We start from the raw sequence: 18,070 nt of genomic DNA, 5'->3' as shown, positions 1-18,070 counted from the left end.
GGGGTGAAGGAGAGTTGCAGAGTTGAGGATGACTGAGATTTGTGAACTTTAGTTGAATAGGTGGTGGTATACTCATCAAAAATAGGGAATTTAGGAAGAGAGGTTCTTTTTAACCATGTTTAGTTTGAGATGCCCATGGGATTTTGAAGTGAAGTTCTCTTGCAGATGGTTGGTCATGTGGAATTAGAGCTGGAACCAAGTTATAGCTAATATGTACATGTTAGGATTGTAGGCATAGAGGTAATTCTCAGAGAAACTGATGAGGTCTCCAAAAGATTGTATAATTTAGAGAAAAGGGCCTAGGACAGAGTCCTTAGGATATACCCACACAGAGTGGTTGGGACATGGATAATGATATAGCAAAAGGAGTTTGAGAAAGCGCATCTTTGATAGTTAGGTGGCTTTGTTTTTCTTCATCCAAAAACTGTCTGTTCATATCTTTTGCCCATTTATCAATTGGAGGATGGCTCTTATTCCCATATATTTGATAAAGTTGTTTCTATATTCTCAATATGAGACCTCTATCTAAGAGTGTCTTTGAAAAAAATCTCCCCAATTTTATGCTTTCCTTCTAATCTTGGCAACGTTTTTTTATTTGTACAAAAACTTTTCAGTTTAATGTACTCAGAATTATCCATTTTACATTTCATTGTTCTCCATTTCTTGTTTACTCATAAATTCCTCTCCTATCCATAAATCTGATACGTAGTATTTTCCATGTTCTTCTAATTCATGTTTATCTCCTTTTATGTCTAGATCATGTATCCATTTTGATGTTATTTTAGTGACTAATGTAAGATATTGGCCTATGCCTAATTTCTCCCTGCCAAGACTCAAAAGCCAGTTTTAAGCAGGTGGGAGGAAAGGTCACTAGAACAACTCTATTTTCTTTGTATACTACAACACAATCCTACAAAACTGACTTATTTTTCTATTGAGAATGGATCTTGTAGGAACAAACTAATATTTCTGTCATAAATATTTGAAACTGACAAGTGGTAATAGTTAACATTTGTATATCTGTTTATGTTGTGTTCATTTACATTATCTCATTTGATTTCTGCAGTTGATCTTGTGACAGTGGCAGGTTACTAGCTATGGCATTTCTATTTTGTAAATCAGATTGGAGTTAGGTGATTTTTGGCCAAGGTCACACTGCTGTTTGGGGGTAAGATGGTATGGAAACTTGAGACTTCTGCCTACTGATTCAGTGTTCTTCTAATAGTACTAGCTATTCTTCTTACAATAACAACTTATTATTTTGGTAAAAATTGGTAATGTTATTACAGTTAGCATTTATATAGCATTTAAAAGTTTGAAAAGCACTTTGCATATGTTACTCATTTGATCTTCAGAGCAATCCTGTAGGGAGATACTATTATTATCCTCCATTTTTATATATGAGGAAACTGAGACAGAAAGAGGTTAAAGTGACTTGGTCAGGCTCAATTTCTGAGGCAGGATTTGTACTTGGGTCATCCTGACTCCAAGTTCTGTGTTTTTATCCATTGTGCCACCTATCTACATCGTATTAATGAAAATTTCTAGGAGCTTTAGCATATAATCTTTTGTAAGGTAGGAATGTAGTTGGTTTTTGTTTTTTTTTTAACCCCTACCTTCCGTCTTGGAGTCAAAACTGTGTATTGGCTCCAAGGCAGAAGAGTGGTAAAGGATAGGCAATGGGGGTTAAGTGACTTGTCCAAGGTCACACAGCTGAAGTGTCTGAGGCCAGATTTGAACCCTTGGAATCCTATCTCTAAGTCTGGCTCTCAATCCACCGAGCCACCCAACTTCAAATAAGTTAATTTTCGTGAAATGTTTAACACAGTGTGTGGCACATTGTAAGTGCTAATAAATGTAGTTTAAAAAAATTCCTCTTGTAATACCCATGTTAACTGGGGATTTTGTAAATATTTTGTAAATATTCTTTGATAATATGGTTTTGAAAATATTTTATGTCTGTAATCATCTTGGTAGTAGTCTCTTAGGTTATGTAATATTATGTTATGAGTGAATTGAGTATTTTGGATTGTAGAGTGATGCTCTTTTGAAGAAGTGAGGAACTTAAATTGGTTTTTCCATTTGTAAAGTAGATAGATAGATAGATAGATAGATAGATAGATAGATAGATAGATAGATAGATAGATAGATAGATAGATAGATAGATCTATTTCTTTATGCCTTTGTAATGAATGAAAAAAGCTGAATTCATAGAGTTTTTTAATTTCATGTAGATTAGGAAGTTCTAAGTTTTGTACATGTGCTAATTTTTGCTGCTGAAACAATGGTTATAACAGTTACAAATATTTTCAAATACTTAACATTTTAGTAAAAATGTTTCAAGTTTTAAGTGAGAACACTGTCAACCAATAATATAGTAAAACCTAATAAATTCTGTTTAGATTTTCTGATAGATTAAAGTATTTTTCCTAGTTCAAATTAATAGTGTATAAATCACAAAATCTGATTATTAAAACAAAATCAAACTTCAAGTACTTGGGAACTCATTTACATATTTTGTAAAACAATGGCTGCTTTTATATCCTCTTCATTTCCCAAATAAGTACTTCACCAGGCTTTTATGCAGTGAGCTATCTCTTAATTGCAAAGAATAAAAAGAGAGGGGAGAAAAAAAATTGAACAGAAACACCCAACACATAGTCCAGTATAGATAATATATGTAATAATATTCCATGCTTACAGTTCCCCTCTCTACCAATAAGATGAAGGGCATTGGGTGCACTCATTTTTATGTAAATCATTGGTAAGCTAATTAAAAAGCAATTCTTTAAATAGGTCCTCACCTTCATCAGGAAACAATTTTGGAATTATCAAAGGCTTTCTAAAAAAAAGACTTTTTTTAAAAATGTTCTTCTGAAGTTTAGAATTTTCTTTCCTCTCATTTAATCTGATATAGTAAACTTTTACTATATTGAATAACAATAAACTTACTTTTAGAAATTTTAGGTAAGTGTTCTCTGGGGTTAAATGTTCCCCTTCTATAGTCTATCAATTTTTGGATTACTTAGTTTATTAAGAACTCTGGGCAATGTTTCATCTTGGAAACAGCTTCAGTACTTTTCCCTACCCCAATAAGAACTGTAAGTATAAGGACATAGAGGGTTGTTTTTTAGAACATGCTTCCTGAAGTTTGAATAAATAAAAGTAAACTTGACTTGATGTGATCATAGAATAAGTCAAATGAGTATATTTGGTAATCCAAACTGCATAGGTTAAAATTAAACTGTATTAAAAGCCTAAAGTTGGAGTTTTTCTCTTAAATTATTGTAACAGTATCTTTCAGTTTTATACTATTCTGGAACAGTGTATTTTAAGTCTCTTGTTCAGGATAAATTGTAATGATTTAGTCTGCCCCAAAATTTTTAAAAAAAATCAGAACTGAAAGGCTTATAGGTTCGTTTGGTCAGGAACTGTCCACAAACGGAGTCAGCCTAAATTTTAAATTCAAATCTGAGATTTTAATCAAGATTAAATTCTGGGATGCTTTTAAAATATAGCTTAAGTTAGGGTACAAGTTAACATCAGTGTGCTTTTTGCACTTGCTCTCTTTGGATTTAATCATGTTTGCCATTCATGCATTTAGCCTCCTTATTTGACCCTAGTAAATGGGAGACCATCTTTTAGCAGCCATCAGAGATCCCATTGCACTAACAAATCTTCTTTTTAAAGAATCACCTGTAACTATCACTGTAAGGTTTTTAAGACTTTTTGACAATTGGGGGTTTTGAAGGAATCTAGGCTTTTTTAAAGATAATTTTTCTCTTTTGAATTGAATACCTGATTTTCTTGAGGGCATTTTATGCTATTCCCTCCCTTTTTTCTTTTTGTTTCAGGAATACAGTCATGGTCAACAGGGAAAAACTCCAGAAGGAGAACTGAAAATTAGTGCTGTTTTTTCAGTCAGTGGCAGTCCTCTTGGTAAGAAGCTCAAGTTTATACATTATCCACTTACCAATTCTGATCCATATCAGGGAATGTATCTTCTTGTATTAATCATGTAGGTAGTGATGTCTGTTCTTTTATAGAACCATTAATTTACAGACTATGTAATTTGTTAGATTTTAAATCTGAGGAGATTGGAGCTGAAAGAAAAATTGAATATATGTACTTAATATTCATGATAAATACCAAAACCTTTCCCTCTCCTTCCTGTTTTGTTTTTTATAGCTCCACAGTTGACAACAGGCTTTCAGCCTTCTCTGGCATCCTCTGGCATGAACAAAATGCTTCCCTCAGTTCCATCCACAGCTGTTCGGGTTTCCTGTTCTGGTTGTAAAAAAATCCTGCAGAAAGGGCAAACAGCCTATCAGAGAAAAGGGTCTACTCAGCTCTTCTGCTCCACACTGTGCCTCACTGGATACACCGTTCCATCTGCCCGCCCGCCAGCCCCTACCAAGAAAACCTGTTCGAGCTGCTCAAAGTACAGCAGAGATCTCAATTCTATTTCTTATTTATTTGTTTTCTTTTTGATTCAGATTTCTTATAAGCATCTCAGGAGTTCAGTTTTCCAACTTAGCCTCTTTGGGAAGAAATATCCTGACAGTCCAATATAAATAAGCCTATTGATTTTGTCTATTACTTTCCCTAACAAATTTATTACATAGTCATAAATATCATTCTTTGCTAATTGTAAATTTCATAGGTTTCCCCCCCCCCCCCAAGTTCTGAGGAACTTAGTTTTCCTTCCACTTCAAATAGTGCAACTTTGCAATGGCTGAAACTTCTCATATCCTTTTTCTTTTATATGCACGAAGGAAACATCCACTGATTAAGTTAAACAGTTTAACTTAAAAACTAGATGATGAATGCTAATAATAAATTTATTTTTATTAATGATAGACCAAGTAGTGAAAAATAACAAAATAATAGAATACTTATAATGATAATTGAAGGTATATTAATGCCTTCTGCAGCACTCTAGTGATTATAAATATATTTGTTTATCTTTACAGCATTTCTTTGTAGCTGAATTTCATCAAGGATAGCAGAACTGGGGTAGGCGATGTAATAGAGTAGAAAGAGTGCTGGATTTATAGTCAGGGCCAGGCCCTGAAACCTAACTCTGATACTTAATACCTTTATGACCTTGGGCAAGTCACTTCTCTAGGTTCTGATTTCCTCATCTCCAAAATGGGGGGAACTGGAATAGTTGGCATAAGAGTTGATCCATCTCTAAATCTGCAATTTGCCTAGGGAAGGGAACCTAAGCTCAGAGAGAAGTGATTTTACCAGTCATTCAATGAATAGAGGCAAAACTTAAGATGATTTTACTTTTATATCATAAAATGAGATTTAGCATACTGAGGCTAATAAAAATTTTGTTAATGAAAATCTAGGATTATGGTGTGATATGGTCGTGTATTGTAAACTATTAAGAAAATTTCTTAAAACTAAAGTCCAGAGTAGAAGTATTTTAGGAAAAGAAAACATACAAATCCTTTTGCCTATGCTGATTTTTTTTAAGAAGCTTAAAATGAATCATAGTCTTCTTAAGGTCCTCAGTTGATTGGGACATATGTACCTAAAATGGATGCTACTCTCTTCTGTCATTGGTAAGGGGAAGAAAATCTCCCTCTGCTGGTGCATTTTGAAAAAAGCTCAACTGTATAAAAAAGTTGAATTTTTCCTGTATTTGATAGATAGATTTTTTTACATACTTTTGTTGTTTCAAATTTTGGAAACAATGTAATAATAAAAAAATAAATTTTTGCATGTCATTTACATGGAATTAAACTGAAAGATTTTTGATTAATGTTTTAGTGAACCTCCCATTGGTTTGATGTAAATGTATGTATCAAGTAATAATGTAACTTAAAAAACCTAATATTAGAAATGGCCATTTCCCCTTTGAAAAAATTTTTAATAGGCTGTGTGTTTGACTTCAATAACATTACAATTGCTCCAAGTAATTCTTAAAACTACTGTTTAGAAATGTCCTTTAGAGCATATGTTGTATTGGCTTTGGTTAGTTGTGATAAGTGGCAATTCTTCCACTTTTGGGGGCAGACTTTTTTTTAAAACTCAGAAATTATTTGGATCCAGTTTTTGCAAATTAAATAAGCATTTGAGCTAATACTAATACCACTTTTGTTCTGAAATTTGGTGTGACTGGGAAAATGGGATTGACTTTCCTATATGGTTTTTTAATTGGCCTTGAAATGAGTTGAAAAATCTTTTGCATAATGGTAGCATTGCTCTAATTGTTTTGGGCCCTCCCAAAGTGAATATTTTTCAGGACAATGCCATCAAATTGGTTGAGTATTGTAAGTTTCTTTGAAATTCCAACCTTGTTGTTTCATAGTCATGCAACAAAAATATGCATAGAGGGTACAGCTCAGTGGATTGAGAGCCAGGCCTAGAGACAGGAGGTTCTGGGTTCAAATCTGGCCTCAGATACTTCCTGGCTGTGTGACCCTGGACAAGTCACTTGACCCCTGTTGCCTAGCCCTTACCACTCTTCTGCCTTGGATGGAAAGTAAGGGTTTAAAACAAACACACACACACACACACACACACACACACACACACACACACACACACACGATTTAGTAATGGAAGGGATATAATGGATCATCATCCAGTCTGACATCCTCTTTCTATAGATGAAGAAACTGAAATGCAGAATAGTTAAAAATCTTTTGCATGTGTGCACTCTGGGAATGAATTTAATTTTTTTTTATTTGGGGTGGTGGTGCCAAATTTTAGATTGAGGAATTGTTGTGGTGACATCTTAGTCAAGTCTGGCTCTGAAACAATTTATCCTGTAGCATGTTTGCAGCTGTGACAGGGATAATGTCCTGTAGTTGGTTCTCAAAGTACCAAAATTGGATCATCAGAACCAAAAGATGTGGAGGAGCACATGCTTTTTTTCTCTTGTATTGTTGTTTGACTTTTTTATTAATAGGTTTTTAAACCTAGTCATTAGAATAGAATTTCATATTGGTAGATACCTTAGAAACAATTTGCTTCAGCTCCTTTTTATAGATACAGAAACAAAATGAGACTTAAGGAAATAAAAATGACTTGCCAAGGTCATATATAAGCAGACAGTGACTTGGTGGGGGAAAAAATGAACATCTTGACTTCTGAGCTAATACTCCAGTCTTAGTTTACCAAGTAGGATTCTTTGTTTGCTGTATTATTAAAAATCAAGATCATTGGGGGCAGCTGGGTAGCTCAGTGGATTGAGAGCCACGGAACTTCCTTGCTGTGTGACCCTGGGCAAGTCACTTGACCCCCATTGCCTAGCCCTGTAACAAAATAAAATTAATATAGAAGGGTATATATAAAAAAGATATTAGGGTTGAAAAAATGTTTTAAAAAAATCAAGATCATTTTCAAAATTGACTTTGAAATGTGTATACAAATGGACTTGACTAGTTTCTTTATCACAGGAAATTTACTCAAACTTTTTTAAATTAAAAAAAAAACCATTGTTTTTCCTTTCATAATTTTTCACTAAATCCCATTTAGTTTTTCTTTATACTTATATTTTAATACTTTAGACCTCTGTTGGGAAACAAAATTTGCATGCTAGAAATAACTTTAGTCCACGGTTTGATTTCTCTGCAACTTAGTTTTGTAATCTTTTGACAAGAAACTAATGATACTCAGTTTTCTGATCTTTAAAATGAGGATGTTATTGTTTTTATCTAATCAGTCTTTGGGTTATTAAACAGAAGTGTATGGTCTATAGAACAAAGGAATTGATAGTCTCAGTTTTCTTTTTTAATAATAAGTGATATAAAAGTACAGTTCGTGTCTTTTGCCATTTATTATATCCTAGAGATATTTTAAGCATAAAGGATATGTTTTCTGCCCAACTTGACAAAATAAATTCTAGAAAGATTTTTGTGGCCTATTTCGTGGTCTAGTCAGCATAAATCTCTAGAGAATTACATATAGATTATTAATATATAGATCACATTTTAAGAAGTGTATTTACATATTGATATAGATTCTAAGGAAGAGTAATAAAAAGACTGAAAACAGTGTATGTGAAAGGAACTGACAGTGTTTATTCTGTAAAACAGAGGACCTCATTACTATTTATAGTACATAAAAATACTTATGAGAAAATGGAATCCATTCTGCTTGTTCTCATAGGATAGAACTCTACCATATATATTCATAGGTGGAAACTGTGGAGTGGGGGAGAGTTAATAATTGAAGTTATTTAAAAGTGGAATTGCATAGGTTGTTGAGGCAAAGAAAAGCCCGATGACCACTTAAAAAATAGTCATAAAACTGGCATGTCTGGTTTAAAAGAAGGTTCCTGCTTCAGGTTAAAACCTCAAACTTTAGATGATCCCTAAAGTCTCTTCCAACTCTGAGATTTTTTTGACTCTAGTGAACCTTTTCTTAAGTATTCACTCACTGAAGACAAATTTTAGTGCTAAACTTACTTTATGAAATATCCTCAGAAGAAGATTAGAACTTTGATTTAGAGATCCACTAATATTTAGCTTCATTATTTTTTTTTGTCCACCCCTTGCTTGTTTCTTTTGCTTATCTTGTCTTCCTTTTCCATATTTTGCCCTCTTATTCCTTGCCTGTGCTCATTTATTTCCCTGCTTTCATCTCTGATTACAACTAACTCAATTGGTCCTTTTTTACTCTCATAGCACAGTATAATAGCATTTCTTACATCCCTCATTACCTGATTCAGTTTACCTATTTTCTCCAAAGCTTTCCTTTCTCTGTCATCTGTTGCCATACTTTCCCGTTTTTACCTTAGATTTCCTTCAAATCTCTAGCCATAACTATGATATGTCTCTTTTCCCCATTGCCTTTCTTCGCGATTACTATCAATATTTTATCCTAAAATTTATATTCTTAGGTTCCTGTCTTCTAACCTAACTGTTCACTGGTCCTTTTCTCTCTGCATTTTTTCCTTCTCCTCACACCCCCCCCCCCCTTCCCGTTTCCTCATCATGTTTATTATCACCTTGTTTGTAGTTTTACATCCTCTTTTGGCTCCTTTCTTATATTACTTATACTCTTTTGCTCCATTTATTTTATTTTGATCCTATTTAGTCCCAAATCAGTATTTCACCACCATTTCTCCTAATCTTTTCCTTCTCCTGATTTCTTGGGTGACTGAAAGTATTATGAGATAGCTTGGTATCCAACTTTAGAACATTAGAGTTAGAATAGAACTTAGACTATCTACTAGTAAAATTTCTTATTTTATAGTTGAGGAAATAGGACGGGTGAAGTTAATGGATTTGTTCAAGGTCACATGATTAGTTTACTTGTAGAGTTTACATACTCATTTTCTATTCTGTATATCAGTCTATAGGACAGTTAGTCTATAAATCCTTTTAAAAAATTACAATTTGTGAATTATGAAAAAGATCAAGGAAAGTAATTCATTTGCCTTTAATATCAAATCTTCTTTGCCTCAGATGAGCTATTTTTACAGACATAGGAAAGATGGTATTATTAATTTCGGAATAATTTATCATTTTGTCAGAATAACAGCTATGTTTCTTTTACTTGGTCTTCAGGATTTTTCTGCCCACTTCTTTATTCACTTTTATTGATATTTGAGATTTTCTTTTGATTAATTTTTTATTTTTAGAAAAATTTTCAATGGTTACATAATTCATGTTTTTACTTTACCCTTCACCCCCTCAAACTCCCCCCCCCCCCACTAACTCGCATTTCCACTGGTTTTAACATGTGTGGTCAGTCATGACTTATTTGCATATTATTGATAGTTACATTGGTGTGGTCTTTTCGGGTCTACATCCCCAATCATGTCCTCATCAACCGAAGTGTTCAAGTGGTTGTTTTTCTTCTGTGTTTCCTCTCCTGTAGTTCTTCCTCTGAATGTGGTTCTTTTCCATAAATCCCTCCAGATTGTCCTGGGTAATTGCATTGCTGCTAGTACAGAAGTCCATTACATTCGATTTTACCACAGTGTACTGGTCTTTGTGTACAATGTTCTGGCTCTGCTCCTTTCACTCTGCATCAATTCCTGGAGGTCTTTCCCGTTCACATGGAATTCCTCCAGTTTATTATTCCTTTGAGCACAATAGTATTCCATCACCAACATATACCACAGTTTGTTCAGCCATTCCCCAACTGAAGGGCATACCCTCCTTTTCCAGGTTTTAGCCACCACAAAAAACGCGGCTATAAATATTTTTGTACAAGTCTGTTTATCTATGATCTCTTTGGGGTACAAACCCAACAATGCTATGGCTGGATCAAAGGATAGGCATTCTTTTAGAGCTCTTTGGGCATAATTCCAAATTGCCATCCAGAATGGTTGGATCAGTTCACAACTCCACCAACAGTGCATTAACGTCCCAATTTTGCCACATCCCCTCCAACATTCATTGCTCTCCCCTGCTATCATTTTAGCCAATCTGCTAGGTGTGAGGTGATTTTGATTTGTATTTCTCTAATTATTAGAGATTTAGAACACTTTCTCATGTGCTTATCGATACTTTTGATTTCTTTATCTGAAAATTGCCTATTCATGTCCCTTGACCATTTATCAATTGGGGAATGGCTTGATTTTTTTATACAGTTGATTTAGCTCCTTGTATATTTGAGTAATTAGACCTCTGTCAGAATTTTTTGTTATAAAGATTTTTTCCCAGTTTGTTGTTTCCCTTCTGGTTTTGGTTGCATTGTTTTTATTTCTACAAAAACTTTTTAATTTAATATAATCAAAACCATTTAATTTACATTTTGTAATTTTTTCTAACTCTTGCTTGGTTTTAAAATCTTTCCTTTCCCAGAGATCTGACAAGTATACTATTCTGTATTCACTTAATTTACTTACAGTTTCCTTCTTTATATTCAAGTCTTTCACCCATTCTGAATTTATCTTGGTGTAGGGTGTGAGATGTTGATCTAGACTTAATCTCTCCCATATTGTTTTCCAATTTTTCCAGCAGTTTTTGTCAAATAGTGGATTTTTGTCCCAAAAGTTGGGCTCTTTGGATATCATACACTGTTTTGCTGATGTCATTTACCTCAGGTCTATTCCACTGATCCTCCCTTCTGTCTCTTAGCCAGTACCATATTGTTTTGATGACTGCTGCATTATAGTATAGCTTAATATCTGGTACTGCTAAGCCACCTTCCTTCACTTTTTTTTTTCATTATTTCCCTTTATATTCTTGATCTTTTGTTCTTCCAAATAAACTTTGTTAAAGTTTTTTCTAATTCAGTAAAAAAAGTTTTTTGGAAGTTTGATAGGTATGGCACTAAATAAGTAAATTAATTTGGGTGGAATGGTCATTTTTTATTATGTTAGCTCGTCCTACCCATGAGCAATCAATGTTTTTCCAATTGTTTAGATCTAGTTTTAATTGTTTGGAAAGCGTTTTGTAGTTATGTTCGTATAATTCCCATGTTTGTTTTGGTAGATAGATTCCTAAGTATTTTATATTGTCTAGGGTGATTTTAAATGGTGTTTCTCTTTCTTCCTATTGCTGCTGTGATGCGTTGGAAATATATAGAAATGATCATGATTTATGTGCATTTATTTGAGATTTTCTAATTTGTAGCATTTATAAGAAAGCCTTATAAAAATATATTTAAATTGTATGACAATGTAGCCTTAATTGTTATGACATGTAACCTCACTTTTTTTAATGTGAGAATTTTAAAAATAAGCTTTTAAGTCTTTGTATAATGAACTGCTTTTGAAAGTCAGGTATCAGTTACCATCTCACTTATTTAGAACCTTGTTTTGTTGGAATCACACAAAAATTAGGACAATAGCCAGAAAGATCTTTGAATGGTCATTGGAAATACTTTAAATGTTCTACTCTAAATTTTCTTCATAAAAGAGTTTCTGAGGGATAAAGAGCTTATACAGTTGCAATTTACACACAGTTCTTATTAAGCTTTTTTATGTCATTACCCAGCCCACTGCCAAGTTGAGGGGGAATTATAGACAGATAGTCCATAAAAATTAGAAATAACAACCCAACAGTCAGTTACTTAATAGATATTTATTAATTGCCTGCTGTGTTCCAAGCATTGGATGTAGACAAAGGAGACATGAAAACTGCAAAGACTTAACTCTAAAAAGACATATCTGCGTCAGTTTAGTGTAAAAGTACTTATACTGATTTCTGAATGCTAAGTTCATTGACTCATGAATCATGGAAGTTAAATTACCTTCTAGTCCCTTTAAGAAAGGAAAGAATGGCATCTACATGTGCTTGGCATTGATTGATTATTGATACTGCCCAGAATTATTCATTCCCTAAGAGTTCTGGATAGCTGTGATGTTTTTGAATTTTGAGATTTTTACCTGTGAGTAATCAATGTTACTTTAAAATTAAAAGTAATGCAGTTCGGGGCAGCTGGGTAGCTCAGTGGATTGAGAGCCAGGCCTAGAGATGGGAGGTCCTAGGTTCAAATCTGGCCTCAAACACTTCCCAGTTGTGTGACCCTGGGCAAGTCACTTGACTCCCATTGCCTACCCTTACCACTCTTCCACCTATAAGTCAATACACAGAAGTTAAGGGTTTAAAAAAAAAAAAAAGTAATGCAGTTCTACTACTATTCTAGTAATGTATTTCATAATAGTCATTTTAACCTACATGAAGAAATAATAATTGTGATAAAACAATAATTCATGTTTCTTTTCATTTACTATTTTTAGAGATATTTTAAATCCAAAGGATGTGATTACTGCCCAGTTTGACAATACAAGCTCTAGCAAAGATTTTTGCAGCCAATCATGTCTATCTACATATGAATTAAAAAGAAAACCTATTGTTACTATACATACTAATAGCATTTCAACGAAGTGCAGCATGTGCCAGAAGAATGCTGTTGTAAGTTATATTTTGTACTTCCTGAAATTCTCTTTTAAATGGTCAGAGATTTGAATGACACTACTTACTTTGGTTTTTCATTCCTAGATTCGACATGAAGTTAATTACCAAAATGTTGTCCATAAACTTTGTAGTGATGCTTGCTTCTCCAAGTTCCGCTCTGCTAACAACCTTACAATGAACTGCTGTGAGAACTGTGGGGGTTACTGTTACAGTGGCTCTGGTCAGTGCCACATGCTGCAGATAGAGGGGCAGTCCAAGAAATTCTGTAGTTCGACTTGTGTCACAGCATATAAACAGGTATATATGATCGTGTTTCATTTGTTTTATTTAGTGACCTAAATTGAATTATTAAAATTAGATAAGCTCTTATAAGTATAAATGCCACTTCTTTGTTCATTTCAGGGGAGAATTAACATTATTTAAGAGAAACTATGAAATGTTTAGAGTGGTAGGTTTTTTAATACAGCTTTATTTAGTTTTTTACAAAAATATAATTGGAAGGTGATTTTCATAAGTAGTGAGGCTCCTGGTCATTTTGAAATACATTTCAGTTTATCAAAATATGATTGGCATTAAAGTTTTTTCCCCTTTTGAATAAAGTGAAGTAAAGCTTTGTATAATCCCTTGAAATTGAATGCTAATGGCTGAAAAACAAACTTCTCTTGCACTCTCATGAAAGAAAGGTCTTCTAGGAAATAGGTCTTGGTGATATAAGACTTTAGGAACTTATAGGAAATGATTATTGAGGTGATGAGATAAAGTTAAATAACTTCTGAAAGTCCTTTCTTGCCTAAGAATTTATTGACAAATGTTTCACATTTTGAAGAGTACAGGGTTAAATTATGGATGAAAGCTTATATTAATGGCAGTAAATAATGGGAGAAATACGAAGTGGGAGAATCTACAACCTTGTGAGATAGCAAATTAGAAAATTTTCTTTTATAGCAAACCTTATTTTGCCTCTTAGCAGCTTGTACCCATTGTTCTTGGTTCTGCTCTTTTAGGCCAAGCAGAGTGCATTTAATTACTTTTCCACAGGACAGCCTATCAAATACTTAAAAGAAGGCAATTTTGTATGTCCATCCATTTTACTCTCTACCCTTACCAATTATTCTCATCTCTAGACAAAACATAGCTATTTTTTTCAATTGAACTTCATGTCATGAACCTTAGACTCTACTATTTTCCTGGATGTTCTCTAAAGTTTAACATACTTCTTAAAATTTGATTTCCAAAATGAACATTCATTTTCCTGGTATAATCTGATTTAGTCAAGATGTAATCACATTACCTTTTTTTGGTTTCTCTATGTACTGTTAACTTGGTCATCTTGTAGTCCATTAAAACACATAAATCTTTTTCAGATAATCTATTACCCAGGGAAACCTTCCTTTTATCTTGATCTTGTGAAATTAGTTGTAAGAACCCAAGTGTAAAACACTAAATTCAACCCTGTGTACTTTTTGGATCTTGATCCTGCCATGTAATATATTAGCCATTCCTCCTAATTTTGTGTCAGAAATTTTGATAGCATTTTATTTATGACTATTCAAGTTGTTAATAAAAAACATTAAGTAGGATAGGGCCTAAAGTATCTATAGCATTCCCCTTAACAATGAGAGAACAGAGATTAATTGGTGAAAGTAATAACTGGGCTAAGAATCCTCAAAGCTCATATATGGATATATTTCTTGAGGCTGTTCCCTTCTACATGGTAGCTCTGGAATATTTTTAAATGCACTGACTCCTTCCCCAATAAGTCTTCCAGACTAACATCCCAAGTTTCCTCCACTCTTTCTTTTGTATGACAATTTTAAGTCTCTTTTACCATCCTGATATCTTCTGAATGTACTTTAGCTTTTTCTTTTTCCTCTTAAATTTTCTCCCAGAACTTAACATAAAGATCCACCTCCCTTGTTCTAGAACTCCATTGGGTTTAGTTATGTTTATTTGCTCTGAGCAATCAGTAATATACTTCACTAGTAAAATGTATCCTGTTACAGTTAATTTCATCTTTGGCAATTCTCTGTTCTTGTCTTTGTGAGGAAAACAACTTATCTACATAAAGATATTTTCGCTGCTTCAGAAAACTGTTCTATTCTCTCTTAGACATTTGGTAGACTAGATTCTGAACCAGATGAATGCCATTTTATTTTAGAAATATTTTATGGACTCATCTGTATAGTAAAATATGACAGTTCATGTTTTCCCTGCATTTGTGCCATTCTTCTGTACCTATGAGATTTCTGTGGTTTATGCTCACCAACAAATGTATTCACTGTTGTGAAACCAACCTTAAAGAATAGGAGAATGTTGCCATAGGATTTTTTTTGGTACGTGTATTTTAAACACTTGAAGAAAAAAAAGTAAAACTTTACCAACTAAAGAGAATATAAGCACTCAATTATTCAATTCTCAGGCACTATCAGGCTAACAATGATAAGATTAATTTCCATTTGACTTAGTTGATTATCTAGTTTGAAGAGAGCCTACTCTGACCAACCTATACATTGTTTACATTTTGCTTCATTATTACTAATCTCTAAAATACAATCTTAAAGTGAATTCATTTCCTTCAACTTGTGTTTACTGACGTTTGTTAATACTACCTTGTTACATCTATTAGAAAAGCATAAATGCTGGATTTGTTCTGTTAGTGTTAGTTAAAATACTTTGAAGACATTAGATGTTATTTTTTGTCATATATATATATGTAATAGAAATTTGAAGTTGATGACTATGATTTTATTCTTTTAATAGAAATCGGCAAAAATTACTCTCTGTGCTCTTTGTAAATCATTGAGGTCCTCGGCTGAAATGATTGAAAACACCAATAACTTGGGGAAAACAGAGCTTTTTTGCTCTGTTAACTGCTTATCTGCTTACAGAGTTAAAATGGTTACTTCTGCAGGTAATGTTGGTGCTTTTTAGTGTATTTACTTTGTAGTTTTAACAAATGTTGAAAAGTGATATTGCTTTGTTTCTGTAATTTAGATGCAAGTCCCAAATTAGCTATTCTTATGAGGAGAATTAAATGTTCTAGATCTTTGCTAGTTAAACAGAAGTATCATTCTCCTTTTTTATTTTTTATAATCTATTTTGTTTTTGTGTGTGTTTTTTTAGAAATAACCTATTCATTTCCTAGACGATTTCAGTTGAGGATACTTCTTGAACATAAAATTTATTAGTATCTAATTTAACTTGAGATTACTTTTTTAATTGTATGTTTGATGGTGAGGCAAAGGAAAATTTTTAAAGATTATTCCCTTAATGTTAATTTGCATTTATGTGTGACTTGATAGATTTTTGTTCAGTTCCTTTGAGTTAATTCAGTCTGCAGATTTTTATTATTAATGTACAATATTTCATTTACATTATATATTTCATTTTAGTCCCTTAGAACACTTATATACATTACTTATTTGGTTTTATTCTAACTTACTAAGGAGTACAAGTCCAATGTAACAGTTGTAAAACTTCAGCCATCCCTCAGTATCACTTGGCTATGTCTGATGGCAGTATACGCAACTTCTGCAGCTACAGTTGTGTTGTAGCTTTCCAGGTATAGTATAAGGATTTTTTACCTTGCTTTTCTCCTACATATTATTTGCTGTAGTTCTGTGATTTTATTAAGTGCCTTTTGGTGGGATCAAGATTGGGTATCAGGAGCTTTAAAATTCTGTTCTTAGCCCCATTCATCTTAATATTTTTTTCAGTTCTATCTCTGACTATGCATTGCCATTTGAAGCCTTTTTATAATCTAGCTTCCAATAACTTATACACATATCCTTTCAGAATCACAGTTCTTTGCTCTAAAGAATCTTTCTACTTTTTCTCTTACCTTGAACATCTTTTTTTTTAAATCTGTTCATTGATAGTTGTTATGTGACTTAAACTTTTATGCAGTTCTACATATTCCATAAATTTCTGAGATAAGCAGAAAAAGATTAATTTCACATATGAGGAAACTGGGGTTGGGAAAGTTTGAGATTTGCCTCAAGTCATATACCTCATGAAGGACAGAGACTGGACTCAAACCTAATTCTAATCTGGTTCTCTTTCTACTTTGACATGTAATAAATGAGAGTTCCTTGTTTTTCTTTCCTTTCAGAATTTGTTCAATAAGCCAACAGGAATGAACTCTTCAGTAGTTCCCCTGTCTCAGGGTCAAGTCATTGTAAGCTTTCCTACAGGGACAACAGTCTCAGCTGGGGGAGGAGGCACCTCTGCAGTTTCTCCCAGTTCCATCAGTAGCTCCGCTGCAGCTGGTCTCCAGCGGCTTGCTGCACAGTCCCAGCAGGTCACTTTTGCCCGTACTGTTGCGAAACTCAAGTGCCAGCACTGTAATCGACTCTTTGCCACAAAACCAGAACTTCTTGATTATAAGGTAAAACTGGAAATCTTGAAAAAAAGATTGAGTTGAATATAAATAAACTTAGGACTTTTTGTCTTTTGCAACTATTCCTTTTACTTTAATAATAAAACATGTATGATAACTCGTCAGACTTAAAAAAACACCTTGTTTTTTGTTATAGGGTAAAATGTTTCAGTTTTGTGGCAAGACTTGCTGTGATGAATATAAGAAGATAAATAGTGTAATGGCAATGTGTGAATACTGTAAAATTGAGAAAATTATAAAGGAGACTGTGCGATTCTCAGGCATTGATAAGCCATTCTGCAGTGAAGGTAAAAAAAAAATCATTTTTAGCCACAGGATGCTATGAAAAAAAAGTCTGAAGATATTGTTTTGAGTTAATTTCCTTGATATTGTTTTTATTTTATTTTGTCAAGGCAATGCACATTTTATTAAAAGCCTCCTATATGCTAGGCTTGTTCTAAGTTCTGTGATTTTTCCAATGCTTTTATAGCTTTTCAGATCTAGCAATGAGCATTACATAGTTCTTGAATCGAAAAATCCTCAAAAATGTAGCACAGCTATCATAGAGGCAATGTTGCATAATGATTAGATAGCTGGCTTTGCAGCCATTAAGACTTGAGTTCAAATACTACCTCTGATGCATACTGGTTGTGTGATCCTGGGCAAATCACTTAATCTCTAAATAATTCTCTTAGAATTTCCAAGAAGGTACTGACTAACATTAATAGAGGAAGTTTCATCAAGTTACCTATACCATTGAAATCACATACCCATTCACTATCTTTGTAACATCTTTTTCTGACTTTTAATTTCTTGTTATAAGTGGACTCAATACATTGATAGCATTTAAAGTACA

At 33.3% G+C, this 18,070-nt stretch overlaps 1 protein-coding gene across 2 annotated transcripts in view; it reads left to right on the top strand.

Moving 5' to 3' along the window:
• LOC123240469 (zinc finger MYM-type protein 4) overlaps positions 1-18,070 on the top strand; it is an 83,932-nt gene that overhangs the window by 22,034 nt on the left and 43,828 nt on the right. For both annotated transcript variants that reach the window (XM_044668065.1, XM_044668064.1), the window contains exons 4-11: positions 3,855-3,939; positions 4,189-4,441; positions 12,659-12,833; positions 12,921-13,133; positions 15,597-15,747; positions 16,283-16,398; positions 16,948-17,223; positions 17,372-17,522. In XM_044668065.1, coding sequence (XP_044524000.1) covers positions 3,855-3,939; positions 4,189-4,441; positions 12,659-12,833; positions 12,921-13,133; positions 15,597-15,747; positions 16,283-16,398; positions 16,948-17,223; positions 17,372-17,522 — 1,420 coding nt within the window. The remainder of the gene's footprint in view (positions 1-3,854; positions 3,940-4,188; positions 4,442-12,658; positions 12,834-12,920; positions 13,134-15,596; positions 15,748-16,282; positions 16,399-16,947; positions 17,224-17,371; positions 17,523-18,070) is intronic.

The sequence above is a fragment of the Gracilinanus agilis genome, chromosome 3, assembly GCF_016433145.1.
Source record: "Gracilinanus agilis isolate LMUSP501 chromosome 3, AgileGrace, whole genome shotgun sequence".
In the NCBI taxonomy this organism is placed as follows: domain Eukaryota; kingdom Metazoa; phylum Chordata; class Mammalia; order Didelphimorphia; family Didelphidae; genus Gracilinanus; species Gracilinanus agilis.
This window is presented reverse-complemented; position numbering and strand designations above follow the sequence as displayed.